This window comes from Aquarana catesbeiana, linkage group LG05 (genome assembly GCF_042186555.1).
Source record: "Aquarana catesbeiana isolate 2022-GZ linkage group LG05, ASM4218655v1, whole genome shotgun sequence".
In the NCBI taxonomy this organism is placed as follows: domain Eukaryota; kingdom Metazoa; phylum Chordata; class Amphibia; order Anura; family Ranidae; genus Aquarana; species Aquarana catesbeiana.
In genome coordinates, this window is record NC_133328.1 from 567,959,826 (window position 1) to 567,979,855 (window position 20,030).

General features: G+C 40.3%; 1 protein-coding gene across 8 annotated transcripts in view; it reads left to right on the forward strand.

Annotated features, from left to right (window-relative positions):
- Positions 1 to 20,030, forward strand: part of ESRP1 (epithelial splicing regulatory protein 1) — a 103,581-nt gene that overhangs the window by 38,361 nt on the left and 45,190 nt on the right. For all 8 annotated transcript variants that reach the window (XM_073631978.1, XM_073631977.1, XM_073631982.1 and 5 more), the window contains exons 5-6: positions 16,274 to 16,372; positions 19,036 to 19,090. In XM_073631978.1, the coding sequence (XP_073488079.1) occupies positions 16,274 to 16,372; positions 19,036 to 19,090 (154 nt within the window). The remainder of the gene's footprint in view (positions 1 to 16,273; positions 16,373 to 19,035; positions 19,091 to 20,030) is intronic.

The following is a 20,030-nucleotide window of genomic DNA, read 5'->3' on the forward strand; positions in this document are numbered from 1 at the left end:
CAGAGCAGAACTGACAGGTCCATGTCCACTCAGGTTATTCGGGTGTAAATGGACTTCGCTGTCTGCTTACACCCAACCACGCTCCGATCCGCCTAGATGTAGGAGGACATATTATTTTTAGGGGACTGCATTGGAGGTAGGCAGATGATCAGGGGGTGGGGTTGGGGCCCCATCAGGTATGCTGTACGGGGCCCCATGATTTCTAACAGCAGTCCTGGCATATTACTGCTGCTAGGGAAGAGTGGATGGGCTTAGTTAGTTGTGATGTGTTTAGCTGGTGCTGGACTTCAAATCTTCCAGAGGAGTCATCCTAGGACTCTGAGCATGGTGCCAGCAAATAAAAAGTCGCTATGTCAGCAGGGCTAGTGCAGTGGGTTACTATTAGCATTACTGATGCGCTGCATCACTGGGGAGTACGGACCCTCATAATGGGCACAGCAGGTATACAGACCCGGTGGGAACTCCTCATAATGGGCAAAGCAGCCAGCAGGTGTACAGACCTGGGAACTCTGCACAGGGATGGTGGGAACACCTCATAATGGGCACATGAGGTGCACAGGGATGGTGGGAGCTCCTCATAATGGGCACATCAGGTGCACAGACCCTGGTTCTTGGCACATGGATGGTGGGAACCCCTCATAATGGGCACAGCAGGTGCACAGGGATGGTGGGAACTCCTCAAAATGGGTACATCAGGTGTACAGACCCTGGAACTCCACACAGGGATGGTGGGAACCCATCATAATGGGCAAAGTGAGGCTGCATATGATGGGCATAGTTTTTATCTACCAGTAGTGATACATAATCTCATGATAAACGGCTTTTTCCAGCCCTGTATTACTAACAGTTAACTTTTTCAATTTGTTTGAGGTGCACCCCCCCCCCCCCCCCCCCCCCAAAAAAAAAAACCAAAAACATTTTTTTGAGCCGCCACTGGCGCAGCGCCTCCCTATTGGGCGGGTACCTGCCCCCCGCCCCCAAAACAAATTACTTGCCAAATGTGGCACATTTGGGGGGGAGGAGTGCTTGAAGCGGAACTTACCCTTTTGGGTGGAGCTCCGCTTTAATGTGGGTATATATGACATTTTGGCAGAAAGTGAACTATGCCTTCAAATCTGCCAGCATCCATACACAGCTGAAATATTTTTTTTGGTTCATAAAAAATTTTGCTGTGTATGGGTGACAAACCTAACAGCACCTGAATTGTGCCCTGCTTATAAACGTATATGAAGAAAATTATTTTTCCATTCCAGAATCCGATTCGCCTTTTTTATTTTCTCAGAATGGCAGAGAATCTGGAATGTTGTGAGCAAAACACACAAGTGATCATGTTGAATATTTTTCTAAGGGGTGTTTTATCCCCTGGAAGCAGTGTGATCTTTAAGTACTGCATGGTGGAATTTTTTTATTTATTTTTTTTTTCTTCGTGCATTTTGAATTGTGTGTATATATGTGTGTGTGTGTGTGTGTGTTTTACATAATGTGTTTTTTGACCTGGTCATTTTGTAGCTCATGAAATGAAGCCAAGTGGCTTTATCACAAAAGGCTGTAAATATCCTTTGTGCACTTGTATTCTCTGGGTGGCTGAATATCTGGAAAGCAGCAGTGTTTTCACAGCCTGTAATAAGAGTTCAGCCTCGACACTCCTCTGTTGATTCTTGTCATGTGGCGACCTACACGCCACTTGTATTCACGTTCTTTATTCCTCTGTCGCCTGCAAAGGTGCGTTCAGCTTCAAACAGGTTTTTTTATCATTCTTATGGTTAAACACTTGAGCCTAGTTTTCCAGAATAAGCAGTGATGATTATTAGGGTGGTTTTTTGTGTGTGTGTGTGTGTGTGTGTGTGTGTGGGGGGGGGGGTTGTTTTTTTTTTCTCCTAAATCTGTTAACAATTCAATTAATAATGATGGCAACTCAATACATTATGTTCAATAACTTTACACGGTGACGGTTAGCCCATCTGAACGCCAGAACTCTTGGCAGATGAAAAGTTGTTACAAAAAGCGTGGTAAAAGCTGCACGCATTGCACGTGTGTTTAGGTGCTTTAAGCATGAATAGGTTCCATTAGCCAGAATGTAAATTTATTCTGGCTGTCGGAATGCATAAATTCTAGATGCGGGGCTAGAATGGCGGTGGGGCAAGTAACCTGAACGCAGTGTGAGGGGCCGGGTTGTGAGCATGCAGAAGAATTTGTACACACAATCCGGCTGTCGCACCATCTTATGCCCCAACCTCTGTTACCGGTACAGCCTGCCCAAGAACGGAGCCGAGGATGCGCCCTTGCTCAATGTCTGCCTCCTCTCTGCAGCCACGTACCTTTCCAGAAAGAGACTCTCTCTCTTCCGGGCTCAGGTTCTTGTCAGTCTGGCTGGCCTGGTGGCAATACAGGTGGGGGGAGCAAGAATAGAACTGACGCTCCAATCACTATTTCTCACCAGAGCTCTTCCCAGGTCAGAATAAAAATGTCAGAGGATGGATGTCAGACTGTATCTTCTCCCCCTGTGAGTCCTGACGGCTCTGCCCTCCAGACTGTACCATGCTGTGCTATAAACCTACCCGGCTCTTTGCAGTGCAGATTTACTGAAAGAGAAAGTACAATTCTTGAATAGGTTAGAATTACTGGGGCTTTTCAGGTGCTATAGTGATGTATTGTACATACACAAAGAATGACTTTTAATAATGTGTATGTGGAATACATAAATGTAGCACCTGAAAAGCCCCAGTAATTCTAACCTATAAAATATGAGCATAAACAGCAAGCGATGTGGTGATTATAATGCAACCCAACTCAAAAGTAAAAAAAAAAAAAAAAAAAAAAGTTCACACTTGCAGTGCGGGAGGGAAATGGCCTCTTTTTTACTTAGGTTTCCTTGCTTCATCCAGCTCCAGCACTGCTCCTCTGCCCAAAGCCACCCTCATCATCACATACCATGCAGGGATATTAACTCTGTGTAGTACAATGAGGAGGCTGGAGTGACCACAACCAATCAGAACTTGCAAAGAAGTTGTAGAGGACTAGTCACAGTGATGCTGAAGCAAGGAATACAGCAAGGCTGGGTACACACAGGCCGAAACGTATGCAGTTTAGCAGGCGGGCTGAAAGAAAAAGAAAATGTAAGTGAACCATCTTAAAGGAGGAATTCATCTTCTTTTGAAATGTGTAACCCCTCCCACCCCCCCTCATTCTGTAAGTGGGCCAAGGTTCTTCTCCACGCACCCTCTGTCACATTTTGAAAATGGCTTGGCCACACAGCTACATTATTCATTCACAGCGATCTGTGAATGTAGAAATGACCAATCCCATCTGCCACCACGCACACGGACTAGTTTAGTGTAAATGAAATGCAGGTGCACTGCTTAGCACTCTGTAGTAGTTATTTCAGGTACTTGTATAGCGCCGTCAATTTACGCAGCGCTTTACCCTCAAGGAGCTTACAATCTAAGGTCCCTAACTCACATTCATACATGGTATGGCCAATTTAGAACGGATCGAATCCTGGATGACCTTGTCTCGGCACTGGCTACATAGGTGTTTTTGCAGGTTGGAAACAAGTCAAATGCCTAACAGTGGAATTTTTTTTTTTTTAAGCTGTGTGCGCAAGAGCCCTTACTGTTCATTTCATATTACTGTATGAATGCACTTCCAGAATCTTATACACAGATTTAGAGAACAAGTTCACCTTTGGAAACATGGGGTGGAGCATGTAACATGTTCCCAATGCTGCAGCCGCACCCCAATCCGCTGCCTCTGACAGCGAGTCGGGGATCGTCTCCTCAAACTTGCTGTTTTAAATAAAAAAAAAAAAAACCTCTGCCTGCGTCATTCATTCAAAGTTCTGTGAATGGGAGAACTACAACTATCAACAGCCTTTGTGGCTGTCAGCTTGTAGTTTCAATTAACTACCAGGGCGGCGTTGCGCGTTCTAGGTAGTTCATGGTCTCTTCCTGTCAGTGTGTAACTACCTGCTGGTATGAGCAGACAGCTTACTGACAGTCTGCAGGGGTCCTGCATGGCACCCGCTATCTGCTGATTATGGGTGCAATGCTTTCCAGGCTCCTAGTAATAAAAAAAAAATGCTTATTTTCTTACCTACATTTATTATTTTTTTACAAAGATGAACTTATCCTTTAAAGCGGGGGTCCACCTATCTATCGTTTTTTTTTTTTTGGAGTTCATTCACAAATTTTTCTTCTCATGATTATCTACTCGCATGTTCTGTGTAATAAGTCCGCCTGTGTCCGATTTTAGTTGTAAAGAATAACTTGTAAAAATCACTGAAGGCGGTTTCCATCTTCATTGTGGGCATTTGAAGCCCACAAGCATGTATTTCCTGGATGCGGTGAATGCTGTGCTCCCAGCATTCACCGAGATGTTGTGATGACACTGTTGCACAATGCATGCTGGGAAGCCTGAGGGGACTGTGGGAGGTCTGGGAGAGGCTAGAAACATGCCTACTCCCATGGGAGGAAAACCAGGAAGTGCTAAGAAGATTAGAAAAAAAAAGGTAATTAAAGCGATTTAAATTTTTTTACACAGCATGTCAGCATCTAGGCAAGGAAGAGAATGCATAGAGATAATGTTCAAAATTTGGGTGGAACCCCGCTTTAAGCTATGCTGAGGATTAGTCCCTTCAATCGGGCAGTTTAGTTCTTTGGCAGAAAAGTAGCTAAAGTAGCTTTTCTCAACCAGGGTCTCTCCAGTGGTTGCTTGAGGTTCTTTGAGCAGTGCAGAATTGATCTCCCACCCATTCTGAGCAGCACCAATGCAAGGAGGTCGGTCTTACATTGACTAGTAATGTTGGACACTGCATTTTTCATCCTCTACGCTGTGAATTTCAAGATTACTTGAAAATAATTTTTGTCATTTTACAGCAGGTGGGTGCTGAATAAATTATCTACCCTGGGTATCAAATACTTAAATACTCCGGTTCAGCATTTCTCAATTTTCTGTTCCCCCAGGGCAACCCTCCAAAGTAAGGGCCATACACTGTGCAACCACAGTTTACAGGAAAGAAATTGGCAAGATTCCCCCATCAACACACAGAGCTAGTAGGGGAAGCCATCCCCACCAAGAGAAGACAGTGATTATCGCTAGCGGCTATAGCAGATCGCAAGAGAATTTGGCAGGCTGGTTGTACCGACGTTGATCGATCGGCTTGGTACATTCATCCTGCCCATTAACAGTTCAAACCTCGGCAAGTTCCTGCTGAACCAGCCAAGATTTGAACCTTGTATGGCTGGCCTAACTTTCAGGTCTCTGGGAACCCCTGATAAAATGAATTTCAGATTAATGGGAAGAATGCTCCTTTTAAAGATGGTCAGTAAGAAGAATGCCCCCTTTACAGTAGTGGTCCAAATGCCCCCTCTTACAGACAGCTGAAAAGATTATTGGTGTCGTGCTGCTGTCCGGGGTTTTGGAATAATGCAGGCACCACCGCAAGAGTGGTGGAACCTCTAGCAACCTCTGGTGGAACCCTGGGTGGGAATGGCTGCTGGAGGAGCACAATGTTTCTTCTCCTTTTTTAAATGAAACTTGTCTAACTTATTGATCAGGCTAATGTACTGTGATCTGTAGGTATATTTATTTTATAGCAAGCGTTCCCCCAAACTTAAATTATTTTTAAAGGGTACCACCAAAGTAAAGAGAAAAAAATTGAAAAATGCTGTGCTAAATTTTGTTTCCAAAGGACCAAATGGCCTGTTCCAGCAGCCATTAACAAGTGGTGTTGATGCTGTCTGCACCAAGGAACATTCAGTAGATACTTCCAAAAGCCTTTACAGGTGAAGAAACTGGGTGGGTATGAAAAGAACCCTTCAACTAGAATTGAAAAGGAACACAGCCTACCTGCTGAGTGTTGGTTTTTAATTGCCAGACACACCACTCCCTCTGCCACTTATCTAGCAAACTTGAAACATCCTTGCTTGTGATGCTACAACACCCTTTTGCTGTCTGTCCTGTTCAGAAATCCTGATAGGGGAAAAAAACATGCCTGTTGGTTTTTTACAGCCACTGATCAGATTCTAACCTTTCTTGAAAAATTCTACGTGATTGACAAGAATCTGTTGGGGAGGGGTGGTGTAACAAATTACATGGCACAGGTCTACTGCTTCCACAATCATACTGGCTCTGTGAGGTGTTCTCTGTACGTTTTTAGTGGCCATTCCATTTGACTGGCTTTGACAGGGAGTCTCAGTTTAAAATTGGTTTCACGTGTTGCGTTTTTTTTTATTTAGTTATTTAAAATAGCACTTTCTCTTAAGATCTGAAAGAAGATGGAGCAGAGCTTATTTTTTTAAGTTCTCTTAGGTAGCCCAGAAATGAGTCCCATTTTTTTTTTTTTTTTTTTTTTTTTTTTTAAGCAGCAGGTTAAACAAAACTTAATTTCTCCTTCCACCTTGAAACCTCCCCGCTGTGTCTTTGTATTCTGACAGCCGGGAGATTCGCCCAATCTCACACCCCACCATCAATACTCGAGGTATTAAAGCCAAATCGTTAGCATAACAGCCAGTTAATTGATATTCTCCAAGCCAAGGTCTGCAATGGCAGCCCCTACACTTTTTTTCTCATGAGTCCTTTTTAAACCTGTATTGATGCAATTGCATACATAAAATACCTGCAAATTCAGGTGTTCAGCCATCTGTCATCCCTTCTAGGGTGTAACCATTTTACATTATTGGGGACCGTTTCCTTGGAATAATTTGCTGGCGATGGCACGGGTGAATCTTTCTAGTTCAATGGCTTTCATTTGTTACTTGCTAGATGGTTCTGAAACCGGAGATAAGTGTTTAGTAGGCATATTTTCATAGTAAAATTTGACTAATTCGTTTTCTCTGCTGTATAGATGGTGAAAGGGAAACTACTGTGCTCTTCTATAAAGAGCTCAACTGGCTTAATTTTAATGAGACAAATAGAATATTTTCATCCCCCCCCCCCCCCCAAGTATTTTTTTTGTTTGGCTCTCCCTCGACTAGTTTTCTGTAAGCTAGCGCAGTCTGCAATTTAACCAACCTGACATAAACAAGAAGGCAAATGATAGTAACACTTGTCATACACTAGTAGAATTTTGTGGTTTTATTTTTTTTTTTTGTTTTTTTTTTTTTGTTTTTTTTTTTCTTCGAGCATTCGTTCGATTTTCTAATCATTGAGGTCAAATCATTGTTTGCTTTTTGGATCTCAGTGAGGAGAAGATTCTAAGAAGCAGGACAGAATATTCTTAACCTAATTTCTAACAGCGAATGTGGTTTTCTTTTGGGAAATGTCTTTCATTACAAAATTGAATGTTAAAGCAAATTTAAATTTTGAAGTATTTTCAAATGACCTTCATCCATCCATTGAATGTAAAAAAAACATTCATATGAATCCAGCTTATTTCAGCTTTATTTTCTAGGCTTGTTACATAGTTGGTCAGGTTGAAAAAAAGTTCTAGTTCAACCACAAAAACTACATTCCCATATATACACAATCCTATACCCACAGTTTATCCAGAGGAAGGTGTAAAACCCCAGCAAAGCATAATCTAATTTGCTACAGCAGGGGAAAAAAAATTCCTTCCTGATCCCCCAAGAGGCAGTTGGATTTTCTCTGGATCAACTTTACCTATAAATGTTAGTATCCAGTTTATATTGTGTACATTTAGGAAAGAATCCAGGCCTTTTTTAAAGCCATCAACTGAACTGGCCAGAACCACCTCTGGAGGGAGTCTATTACAGTTTCACGGCTCTTGCTGTGGAAAAACCTTTCCGTATCTGGAGATGAAATACTTTTTTACTCCTAGATGTAAAGAGTGCCCCTTGTCTGTGATGACCTTAAAGTGAATAACTCAACACCAAGTTCACTATATGGACCCATTATGTACTTGTTGATTATATCCCCCCTAATCTCCTTCTCAAGAGAATAAATTCAGTTCCTCTAATCGTTCTACATAGCTGAGCTCCTCCATACCTCTTATTAGTTTGGTTGCCCTTCTCTGCACTTTCTCCAGTTCCCCGATATCCTATTTGAAAACTGGTGCCCAAAACTGAACTGCATATTCCAGATGTAGTATTAATGGTGAAAGATAAATCGTATCTGGTCACCATGGGCAATAACTCCACTTTTCTGTCCTTCTCTCTTTTTTTTTTTTTTTTTAATGAATGGATCATTCTATGGACATTTTCTAGTATGCAATTTGTCAGTGTGTGGATTTAATCGCATTTTGTATATTACTTTGTGTGGTTTTTTTTTTTTTTTTTTTTTATATGTGCTTATACATTTTTAGAAAGTGGAATTGGTTGCAATAATCACTTTTAAGGAATTAGATGTGTTTTACCTCAGAGGGCACCAAGTGTCACATTGATTTTTCTGCAGTAAGTCCTGAAATAACTAGGTTAAGCATATTAAAGTGAACATGCAATGTTTTGACAGTTTCTTAAACAGTTATAACTATGCATGTACCATGACTGCTTTTGGTTAGTTCCAGAAATATTGCCTTTTTTTACAAGGTTAAAAAGTTTTGTCTTGTGCCCAAGCATCTCTTCTTCCTGATAGTGGGGGAAGGGTTACAGGATATTGTGCATACACACAATGTGCCCGTATTCCATAGTCTGTTCAGCCTGTGCCTGTGCTTGTGCTTAAGCAGGGGGCATGTTCAAGAGGCAGGCTGTGATTGGGAGAGGGTGTGTGCCCGAGGCAGGCTGTGATTGGTCAGGAAGCACATTGGCTCAACAAACTTCCCAATACAGGCATTCTGTATGTCTGCACAGTGTCCTGTACCTCTGAATGGCCAGCCAAAGGATGAAACTGACCACTCGAACACAGATCGGCTTCTGTGCTTTGTGTGGTCAGTTTTGAACAAGGAAGACCGGTGACTGGCAGGATCAGCCAGTTACTTCAGATGGAAGAAGTACATAAAAATGTTTAGAGACTGTGATTTATAAAATACACATATGGTATGTGAACACACAGAAAAAAATCTTTTAAATAGTATGTTACCCTAAATATCAGCCAAGATAGAACCTTTGTTGGTGAACAAATATATATTCTGTCTATACATCTGTTTGATAACAGTTCTGCCCATCCTGTGACCTGACCTGGCTAGATTATGGGTTCAGAAAAGAAAATATGAGCTGAAAATGGTTATCCCTTTTTCATGCAACTTTCAGCATCCATGCAAATCCACGTTTAACGTGTTCCAGGTTCACACATCCTGGATGTGTCTGTTCTTTGTTTAGTGAGCTTTCTGTTGAGAAGGCTCCGGGTGACTTCCTCTGAGAAAATGTGCTGAAGTCTTCCAATTCTTGGCTGCTTGGATTTTATCTCTGAGCCACTTTCATTTTTATGTGGTTGTCTTTTGCTTACCTGTCTATGTTTTAAGAAATGAGGTTTGACTCTTCCCTGGGTGATTTTCCACCCAGTAATAATTCAGATCTTTTGAATTCATTGACATTTCAAGTAATGAGGAGACCTTGACCTCACACAAATTGGAAGGGACAGGATTTCGGTAAAACACAAAGTTTTTACATTAGGTGTGGGGATTAGTCTACTACTGCCATTAACAGGAAACTATATACTTTAGTGAAGTGCTTGTTCCAGGGCCAGGACATTTGTTCTAGTTGTGATTAAAACTTACTTGTTTTGGGGCACAAGTAATTTTTTTTATTTTAATCACAGGACTTCTGAAAACATGTAACAAAACTGCTTTTTTGCGTAACTTTTTCAAAACCTAACCAATAGTCACAATTTAACCTGCAAATGATCAACCTTACCTTTAATTATAACTCTAACTTTTTTGTTGTAGTTTTCCTTCATTGAACAGATTGTCAGTTCCAGGCCTCCTGCAACACTCAGCCTAGATCAGACTGCTTTAAGGAGTTTGGCAATGACACTGAGGCTCTCCTCCTCTGTTTTAGGCAGTGGAAAGCTGGGTCATCTGTGGCCTTTTTGGGAACCCCTGAGGCATAAACTACCCATCAGGTTTCTGCTCCTCAGTTTGTGAACCTGACCCCCTTTGTAATTGACGCTTCTGCTGGGTAGACCTGTGCATACAGACACACCAAATGTGAGATGTCTACTAGGCCAATTAGTGCTTCAAACCATTTGTTTGCCCCAGAAGTTAAAACCACTTTTGTGTGGATTTTATTACACACTCAACCAAAAAGTTGGTAAATTGTATTAGGCCTCTTTCACATGGGTGGCTGTCCTGCTGCTGTTCAAAGCATTTTCTGTTATTTTGAAATTCCTAGACTCCAGGCACAGCAATCACTTAGTTGTACATTGTGATTAGCTTTTAGCTGCGGTGGAACATTCTTGCCATTTCTGATGCGCTTCCTGTTTTTTTTCTTTCCTTGTTGCCTCTGCTACCTGCAGGTAGCACACTGTACACTGCAATTTACCTGCGGTTATGTACAGATAGCTATGATAAATCGATCCTGGACGCAGTCAAACTTATTTTTTCTAACCGCACAAAGCCCGATGTAACGAAACCATCGCTAAACGCAGTGTGTAAACGGGGCCATAGGAAAGCAATGTCCGAGTTTAGGTGCGAAAGATAACTTCATCTATCCGCAGCTAAAAGCTGAATTCTATCCGCCCGTGTGAAAGGGGCCTTACTCTGTCAAAGTTCTGTTCATTTATTAAAAAAAAAAAAATCCATACACTGTACCTATTTTCCAGGAACTATGCGAAGTCCATGTAAATTTGTCTGTCTTCTTTCCCACACCCCAAGTCCCTCTATTGGCATATATTATGTTCTCAGTCCTAAGCTCTCACTAATGAGCAAAACAATGCTAAGATTATCCGAGCTATAAAGCAGGGGTAGGCAACCTCGGTGAAAAGCTGTGGTGAAACTACAAACCCTACAATGCCTCTGCCTCTAGGAGTCATGCCTGTGATTGTCATGGTCTTGCAATGTCTCGTGGGACTTGTAGTTTCAAAACAGCTGGAGGGCCAATGGTGCCTACTCCTGCTATAGAGCAACCATGATGCTGTCATGTAGCTTGCAGCCTACAGAGAAAAACCAAGGCTGACCTCTCCAAAAATAATCCATTCCTGGGGCTCTAGTTGTGAGTCATTGACCCAAAATGTATACATATTTAAAACTTTTTTGAATAACCCAGCTTCCATCTTCCTTTAGTATAGTGTGCTACATTGGGGATGGGAAGGATGGAATGTTTAATCTCCCACTATGGACCAGGATATAACACAACAACGTTTGTGAGACTTTGGAAGTCCAGGTGTTGGCATTGTATATGGAGATCTGCTGTATTATGAGTTTAAACACCTTTATTGCCAGTGTGACTGTTCTTTAGCCTCTGGCGTGGTCCATATTCATAAGGTAATCCTGGCAGTGGTTAAGTAGGAAACTATTATTTTTCTTCCACGCTCGTGACTGTTTTATATTGTATAAAAAAAAATCTAAAAGCTGAAGAAATAACTCTGTAAACCAGACCTTCTCAACCAGGGTTATGCCAGGTGTTGCTAGGGGTTCCTTGAGATGTGACAGATTGACCATCCAGCTCAATGTCCTTGCATTATTCCAGGCGCATGTCACCAATGATCTTTTTGCTATCTGTAAGGGTGGCATTATGACCACCACTGTTGGGGGGACATTTTTCTCTGATCACCAATGTAAAATTGATTGGTGTTAGCAGGGGGGCTCCCTGAGAACTGAAGATTACTTCACGGTTCCTCTGGAGTGAAAAGGTTGAGAAACAGCGATGTAAGCTATGAGAATAATTTTGGTCAGAAACAGCTGTCCTCCCTCCGTTCTTTGTACTAATGATCACTTCACCTTGGCAAAGGGAATATCGTTACGCAGACTAGATCAAATATCCACAAGCAGCAGCTTTGTGTTTATCAGCTTGTCCTCTTGATAGGATGATTCGTGGAATTAAGGCAGAATTTGCAATTTATTTTTTTTCTGTGGTTCCTGTGACCTGAAACAGGACTGTATTATTGTTGTTGCTATAGTGCACTCTATATGAAGCCATTTGCTCCAGTGCCTTATCGGAGAAGCCAACAGCATGAACCTTGTGTTTTGGAGTTGTGAAAATGGTAGTACTTCTTGGTAACTGAACATAGGACAGTGGGTGTTGTCATTGGGCAGAATTAAGTTGTGAGCGGCAGGCAGCTTTTGCCATAATGTGAAAGTATGCATGTTATATTTGCACATAATGACACACATACCTCCTGGGTGTGCTCTCCTCCAGCGATGTGAGGTCCACATCTGATCTGTCCCCATTGGTACCAAGATCTTGTCCTCTCCTTCTGTGTCTGCCATTGTCTTGCTTCACCATTGGGCAGACACTAATGCAAGTCCTGCAAATGTTCACTGAAGTTTCATTATCTCGGCTCCTGTTTCTGACATATATAAGATGCTGGAAATGGGCCTGATTTGTACACCGTACTGTGCTGCAGTCAGTGAGCAAATTTAAAGAAAAAATCGCTAGTGGATAAGTCAGAATTTTTTTTGGCAGTAGCGATTAATTCTAACTTATACCAAAAGCTTGCTGGCAAATATTGGTTTTCAAGGTTTACTTCAATCTTGCATCTGGAAAGTTTGAACTGCCATCCTGCATGCTTGTTCTATGCCAATGACTCTGTGGGTACTAAAGTCTGAATCGGGACAAGTGCCTTTTTTTTTTTTTTTTTTTTTTTTTCAAAGGTTTGACTCCACTGGGAAGCTTCTCATCCTTTCCTGTCTATATGACCAATACAGAAAATGAGAACTGGTTGTACATATATAAAAATCTGGCCGAAATTCTAAACCTCACTAAATTTAAAAGGAAATGAAATAGAATTTTTGGCTGAAAGTTGAACTTTAAAAAGAGGTCTACAAGGGGAATTATTTCCATCTTTTACAGTACTGTACACTCTAAAACATGCTTTGTAAAATATGGTGACATTTCAGTAGTTTTGGTTGCAAGGCTAAACCTCTGGCTGCTGGTGCTCTTGTTATGCGGAGTGGGTTAATTCTGAGACGCTTGGGTAGGGACAGGACAACAAGCAACATGACAGATCCTATATGTGTCAAGCCTGCTGAGCAAGTTTGGTCTGTTTTAGATGCCTTATGGCATGCTGAGTGCAGTGTTCTTGGCTGTTCTACGTGAACACTCCACCCATTTCACTGCCGCCTTTCCCTGAAGACAAAATGTTGTTTAAGTATGTAACTGCTGTCTTGTGATCCACCCAATTGCTCTTTTGAATCTCTATAGCATGAGAAAAATCATTTATTCTCATGTGCTGGAATTGCAAGGCCTCTCACAAAAGTGAGAGCTAATGCCCGATTATCTCACACTTTTTCTTATTGAAGGTTTTGACCTGTGATCAACATTAGTAGAAACTAATAATTTGGGAACTTTATTTTGAGCACTATTGGTTATGGTTTACTCTGGCTGAAAGTTGATTACCGGCTTCTGAAAATTTCAGAGCTGAATTTTTTAATTTGGGGTATAAATGATGTCCTTTTTTTATTTAAAAAAAAGTTTTTAATTCCCCATAGTGTGTGTGGTTTTGTTTCCTTTTTTTTTTTTCTTCACTAAATGCATCTCAGTGAGCCATACCAAGGCCTTATGTCTTTTAAAATGACCAAGAACTGGAACAAGCATTCCAGTGAAGCATGTAGGGTCTCATCTTGCATGCTTGTTCCAAATCTTCAACTCATTGGATTGATTTACTAAAGAGCATGCTCACGTGTAAATAAGGTTAAGCTGTATTCGTGTCAATTATACACAAGCAAGATCCGTTTTTTTTTGTTTTTTTTTTTTTTCTTTTTTGCAGAATGCTGCTGGTTTACACAGTATGCTTGCTTAGTAGACTGAAAATATTAATGACGTATTAGCAGTGTGGGGCTTTTTTTGATTGGAGTTACTTTTTAACACCAATCACCTCTGGGTGATCTATGTACTGTACATTGCAAGGAGTGTGTGTGTGTTTTTTGTTTAAGCTGTATGCTTCACTTTGTCTTTGGACATCTGGTTCCTGAATGGGAGTCTATGTTCATTGACAGCTGATGCACTTGCAGTGTTCTAATGAGGAAATGTGCAGTGTCTGCATCCCTTTTAAAAGTAATCCACCCTTATGGAGTATCTCACCAAAAATACAATTTTTATTTCAGAGGATGCCTGAAATTTTACTTTTATCTTAGTGCAGACTTCTGGGACAATCTGTGAGCCAATCATATTTGCAAGAAATGACATTTTTGGGGGCATTCTGTAAAACAACTATGTACAGAACTCCTCCAGGTTGCCATATTACATTGAGTTCAATGGTAGTTTACACTAGATTACAGCAGATTCAAAAGGAAAGGTAAATGTGTAGCAATTGTTTCTGCTATATTTTTTTATGTTCTACATTTTTTTTTTTTTTCACTAAAGTGGAGTTAACCTTAGAATTTTAAAAGTATATCAGTTTTTTATACTGTGTGTTTTGATAGTTTCCAGTTTTTTTTGGGGGCCATGTTTTTCTGTTTTTTTAATTTCTGAAGCCTTAAATAAATGCATTTAACACATGACCAGCTCTTGCGACTGTACATTGCTTTGTGTTCTGGAAACACCAGTTTTGGGCTGGCTAACCTGTCTGCTCTCAATCTTCTTCACTTCTCCCATTGTGAAGGGTGCAACCACTGATTCATGGCATATATCCAGGTTTTTAACTCTCGCTATAACAAAGATTGCCATCACTCCCAGTCAAACTGCGTGCTGTTGTAAAAATGACTTGTTTGTCTGCATCATTGCACAACAAATGTCCTGAAAACGTTACCGATGTGTTTGATTCGTTCAAGTTGTGACAAGCTGGAGTCGCAGCAATAAAGGGAAGGGCTGGGTCCTCCATGCATGCTAATGGCTTATTCTGAGAACATGTGTGGGTTGAACATAATCTGCGGCATTTATCTCTTGCCGGTTCTCACTGTAGTCTGCCTTATTTGATATTTTCTATTATGGTATTGCAACACAACAAAGCTGTTTGTAATGACCAGCTAGTTTGACTCTTTAAAATAATGGTCATGTGCGTAGAACTTACTGTTTTAAGATATATTTTACCAGAATGTGTAAACTTCCTTACTGCCATTTTATTTATTGGTTTAACTGGGGTGTAAATACAGTCCCCCTGTCACTAGCAGATGTATGAGTGGTCTTTTTTGTGCTTGTGCTCCTTCTGTATTGTTTGCATTAACCAACATTATATGGAACAAGAGTCTAAATCTTCCCAGTGTAACAATACATGTTTTGCATCGGCAACAATAGTGGTGTTTTTTTTTTTTTTTTTTTTTTTTACGACAATAGATGCATTCTGATCTGGAACCATATTCACAGATGGAGGAAGGCCTTGTATGATTGGATTTTGCATCATGAAATTTGACACACACATCTTGTAAGCTCTAGTTGGCCATAAAGCTTCTTGGCAGAAATGATCCAAAACGGCCTGCCTTAACTTATCAGCTAAACATTTGTGTAAAAATGTAGCAAGACTTTCACTGGTCACATATGTCACAAAAATTTCATAATCAGACATGGACTACACGTATTGAATAGTAAGGGTAGTCCTCATATTACAAAGTTGAGATTAAACAAACATGCAGACTTGCAGTCCATGTCTGCTGTCTATGGCCATCTTAATGCTCTTTTAATGGGATTTTGAATACAGACCACGTTGACGCAGTTGTGGGAGTGAGGATATAAGTGGAATGCATCACAAGGTGAGTATCTTATTTCCATGGGGCTTAGTGATTGACAGATCATCTTTGGCCTCTGCTAAAGACATACTGTACATATGATGGCCAGTAACGGAGATTACCGAACTTTGTATAAGTAATGGAACTAGTTTTGACTGCTGTGATGCTTTGTCTGCATTCTAAGATAATTTATTTTAGATGCAAGAGAGGGATAAAATGGGAAAAACACGTTTCTGAAAAAATGATCTGACGTCGGATTTGAAGGTTTTTAAAGCTGCCTACAGGCCTAAGCAATTTGTCCACAGAACAATTTTTTTGATGAAAGATCAGGGAATGAGCATCCAAGTTCGCATTCTACCCCCATGTGGTATACATAGGCGCATCATTGTCAATGGAAATAGGAATGCTTTTAAGTCCTCTAAAGTCTAAATAGAATTAATCAAAATTGACTGACAGTTGCCCTAAGAATGATTGGTCAGGAATGTCCATGGTATTCAAATTTTGATGACCCATCTTCCATCTATGGATACCTTGACAAGCACTTCGGTGGATTTTCTCACAGCTACACATGTTCTTGGGTCTTGACAATTTTGTATATTTTTCCTAAACCAAAATTTGCAGTCTTGGGACTGGAAAACTTAAATACACAGATGTCCCATGGAGCTTCAGAGGTGACCACTATGGCAGATATAATTGTGACGTTAATTTCAAAACCACACAGTAAGTAAAATATCACTTTTGTACATTCATTCAAAAAATTTTTTTTATTTTGATCATCAAAGGTGAAAGGGTGTCATGGCTATTACTGGCGAAATAAATTGTATGACTATTACCATATACAGTATTTGCAGATTTCATTTTTTGTACCTGTAGTAGTAATATTTCTAGTTTGTCACATTGGCCAACCGAATAGTTTTTTTTTATTTTTTTAATTACCTGTATTGCTGTTTTCTTATGGTTAATACAATTGCATGTATGAAATGAATAAATGTTTAAAATTACAAAAAAAAAAAAAACTGTAGTTGAGCTAGATAAAAAAAGGGTGTTTTCCACCGGAGTACCACACCTTTCACAGGAAATACCTGCTGTGCAAATTGCTCTTACAAATTATTAAATTGTAAGCTATGCAGTTAGCAAGGGGTAGATAACCAATAAAACAAAAGTACAGAAAGGAATTGTTTTAGGGAGTTTAGAGAGAGTATTTAGGATGCTGTGGTACAGATGGGATTAATGGTGTTGGAGGTTCAAATTCTGCTAAATTATTTGTAATGTTGAAGCACAGTGACTGGAATAAAATGGCTAAATAAAACTATGTGAATCTTAATTTTGTAATCTACTCTAGAATAAACAGCTGGAATCTGCTTTCTTTGCCAACAAACCTTTGTTTTATTACTCTAGTCTTTTTTTTTTTTACAGATGTGTCAATAACACTGAATCACAAAGATGGCTTTTAAACTGAACCTTTACCTAGATTATGCACACTGAATAATTTGTATTCTGAACAAGCAGTAAAAGCACTTTTAAACAAGCCCTCATTCACCTTTTTGTAGCTATAGGCATTGTGGGGAAATTGATTTTAAAGTTCACAACAGAGGCACAAAGTGTTAACTCTTTACCTATTCCTTCCTATTCCTGCACAATTCTGGAAGTCTTCCAGTCCTCTAAGCATAAAGGATTGAGCCGGAAACTCTGTACTCCATATAGCGATTTTAATGGTTGGTAATATCAAGATGCCAAAATGCAGGATTTAAAAGCACAGTAGAATACTATATATGATTACCCTACACACAGGCAAGAAATTCTGTTTAGTATTCCACTGTGCTTTTAAATCTTTTGAAACATGTCAGGTGATGTATATCTTTTGTCTCAGTCCTTTTCCTGCATCTTGATATTAACCTCCTTAATTGCACAGTTAATTGCTTCAATTTACCATGCAAATTGATTTTGGGGTGAAGCTTATGAGTATAAATGTATTGCCATTTTTATGTTTAACATGCTACGACTAAGGCTGTTGAAACGCGTTAGCTGTTTTGCTTGTCACTTCATGTAACCAACCATTAAAATCGCTATATGGACTACAGTTTTCCTGGCTCAATCCTTTTTTACTTGTTTGTGCTGTGTAAGGACTCTGAGCCTGAGCACCTGAAAGAGGATCTTGCAAATTGAACTGGGAGTTCCCCGTTGTGTGCGCTGTCTCTTTAAGCAGAACAGATGTTTAAGCTGTAAGCCCTTGTTCACATTGGAGCGACTTGTCATGGGATTTTAAAGGTTTAAATCACACAAGTTGCATCCTATTGCTGGCAATCGCAGTGTTCAAATTGGTGCTATGCTGACTTTGCGGTGCCGCAACGATTTGAAAAGTAGTACTATGTGCTATTTTTGGCGATTCTAGGTGCAACTTCAATAGAGCTCCTGTGCATGAAACCGCACGTATGTCTTCAGTCCCATCTGAAGTCTCACTGGCATGCAGCTTTGAAACCGTGTATCGGATGAAGTTGCACGATTTCATATCCGCATTCAACAGGGCCGAGCGTCCTTACATGGATGCTGTGTTCAGTGTTGTTTTTTTTTTTTTTTCCTGTGGATATGAACAGAAGCTCAGTGTTAAGCCAGCTAAAGAGAGAGTGATTTGCTTGATTCCCCAATCAACATAGTCAGTGTTGATGGGGGAATCCCTCCTGTTATAACAGCTGCTAGCAATAATTGCATGTAAAATACGACAGACTGGTTGTACCCAAGTTGATAGATCAACTTTGGTACATTCAGCCGGCCCATACATGCGAACCATCTTCGACCAGCTTAAGTCTGTAGGCAAGTGAATGTAAATTGATGTGCTTCTGTTTACATGCAGTCATCTTCGAGTCCATCTAGAGCTGAAGGGGGAAAAAAAAAAAATTGAAGATATGTGATCTTTTCCAGTTTGAACCAAAAAAATTATAGATTGGAGGTGAAGATGTAAACAGGCACGTCCATTTACATATGCCTTCCCTTGGATATAACATTGGCCCATTAAGCTGCATGAGGAAAAAACTGAATGGACATAAAGTGACATAAGTTCCATACAGTTCAGTTTTTAAGGGGGATCTGTTCATGAATCCCTGCTGATCAGAGCAGATGCTGGTTCGTGTGAAAGGGTCCTAGGAAACCGATTGAAACTGGACTTGAGTTTGTTGTGATCTTTTGAGCATGATGTACTTCACAATACAAGCAGTTAGAGAGGTCAGTTCTTTTTACAGCTTAAGAATGTTTAACTTTATGAATGTGCACTTTAAGTATAGGAGGAGTTACTGTAAATGATTTTTGCTAAAGAACATATTCATTTCTGCTCTTAAACGGATAATTTTGTAATCCATTGATGTCTCACTTGCCCTCTTTTATTTTAGATTACAAATTTTCAGACCCAGAAAGAGTAAACTACAAATTTGAGTCTGGTACTTGGTGAGTTTTTAATTCATTTAGAAGCAATGTCAGAACAGCCTCAAAGATATTTTCTATGAATATTTAGGCTTTGCAACTTTTGTTAATGACCTTTTTTGAAAAAAATGTTTAGCAGCTAAAGAGATCTACATGGAGCATGTTTTCTAGAGCCCAGGAGTTCAGATGGCCAAAAAAACTGACCCTTTATTCACCATTTGAGTGCTTCCATGATGACTTATACATTTTCTTTAAGTTGTCTGATGTTTGAACACCTAATAGATGTGTCAAGTAATTGTTCCATTATTGGCTGCCTAGAGTATTCTAGGCAGCCCCGCTTTAGTAAATTGGAATATAAGTCTTTTATTGTTGTCAAAGAATTGAAAGAAAACCTGTGACAAGAGAATACAGATACTATCATTTCTGGTTGTCCTTTTCTGAAAAATGCTGGTTGCCTGCCAAGTGACTTTAATACTTTGTCTAACATATGTAGAACAAGCGTGCAGTTCTAGAGTTCTGACCTTACTCCAATTTTCTAACCTGATTACTTGAGGTCATCACTGTCTAACTTATGACTTAAGTACTTTGGGAGTCAAGTAACTAGTATTTTAAGAGGTTGTTGGCTATGTCCTCCTTCATATTCTCTCAGCACAGGTTCTTTGAAGTATCTGCCTGGGTCAGATTCACAAAATGATCTTTGGTTTAAGGCTGGCTTCAAACTATTGCAAATTGGATTCGGGTTTCCCTGCATCCAATTGCATAGCAGGAGATTGTGACCAGCTCTCTATAGATCCAGGTCACACATTTTCGGAGCGGCTTTGATGTGAATTGCGCAGGAGTCCTGTGCATCTTTTGGTCCGAATTCAGCCAAAAATTCGGGCTGAAATCTGACCTGAACCGGTGAATGGAGATGCACTGGACCCCTTGCTGTGAGCCGCTCCGTGCTCTAGTGTGAACCCAACCT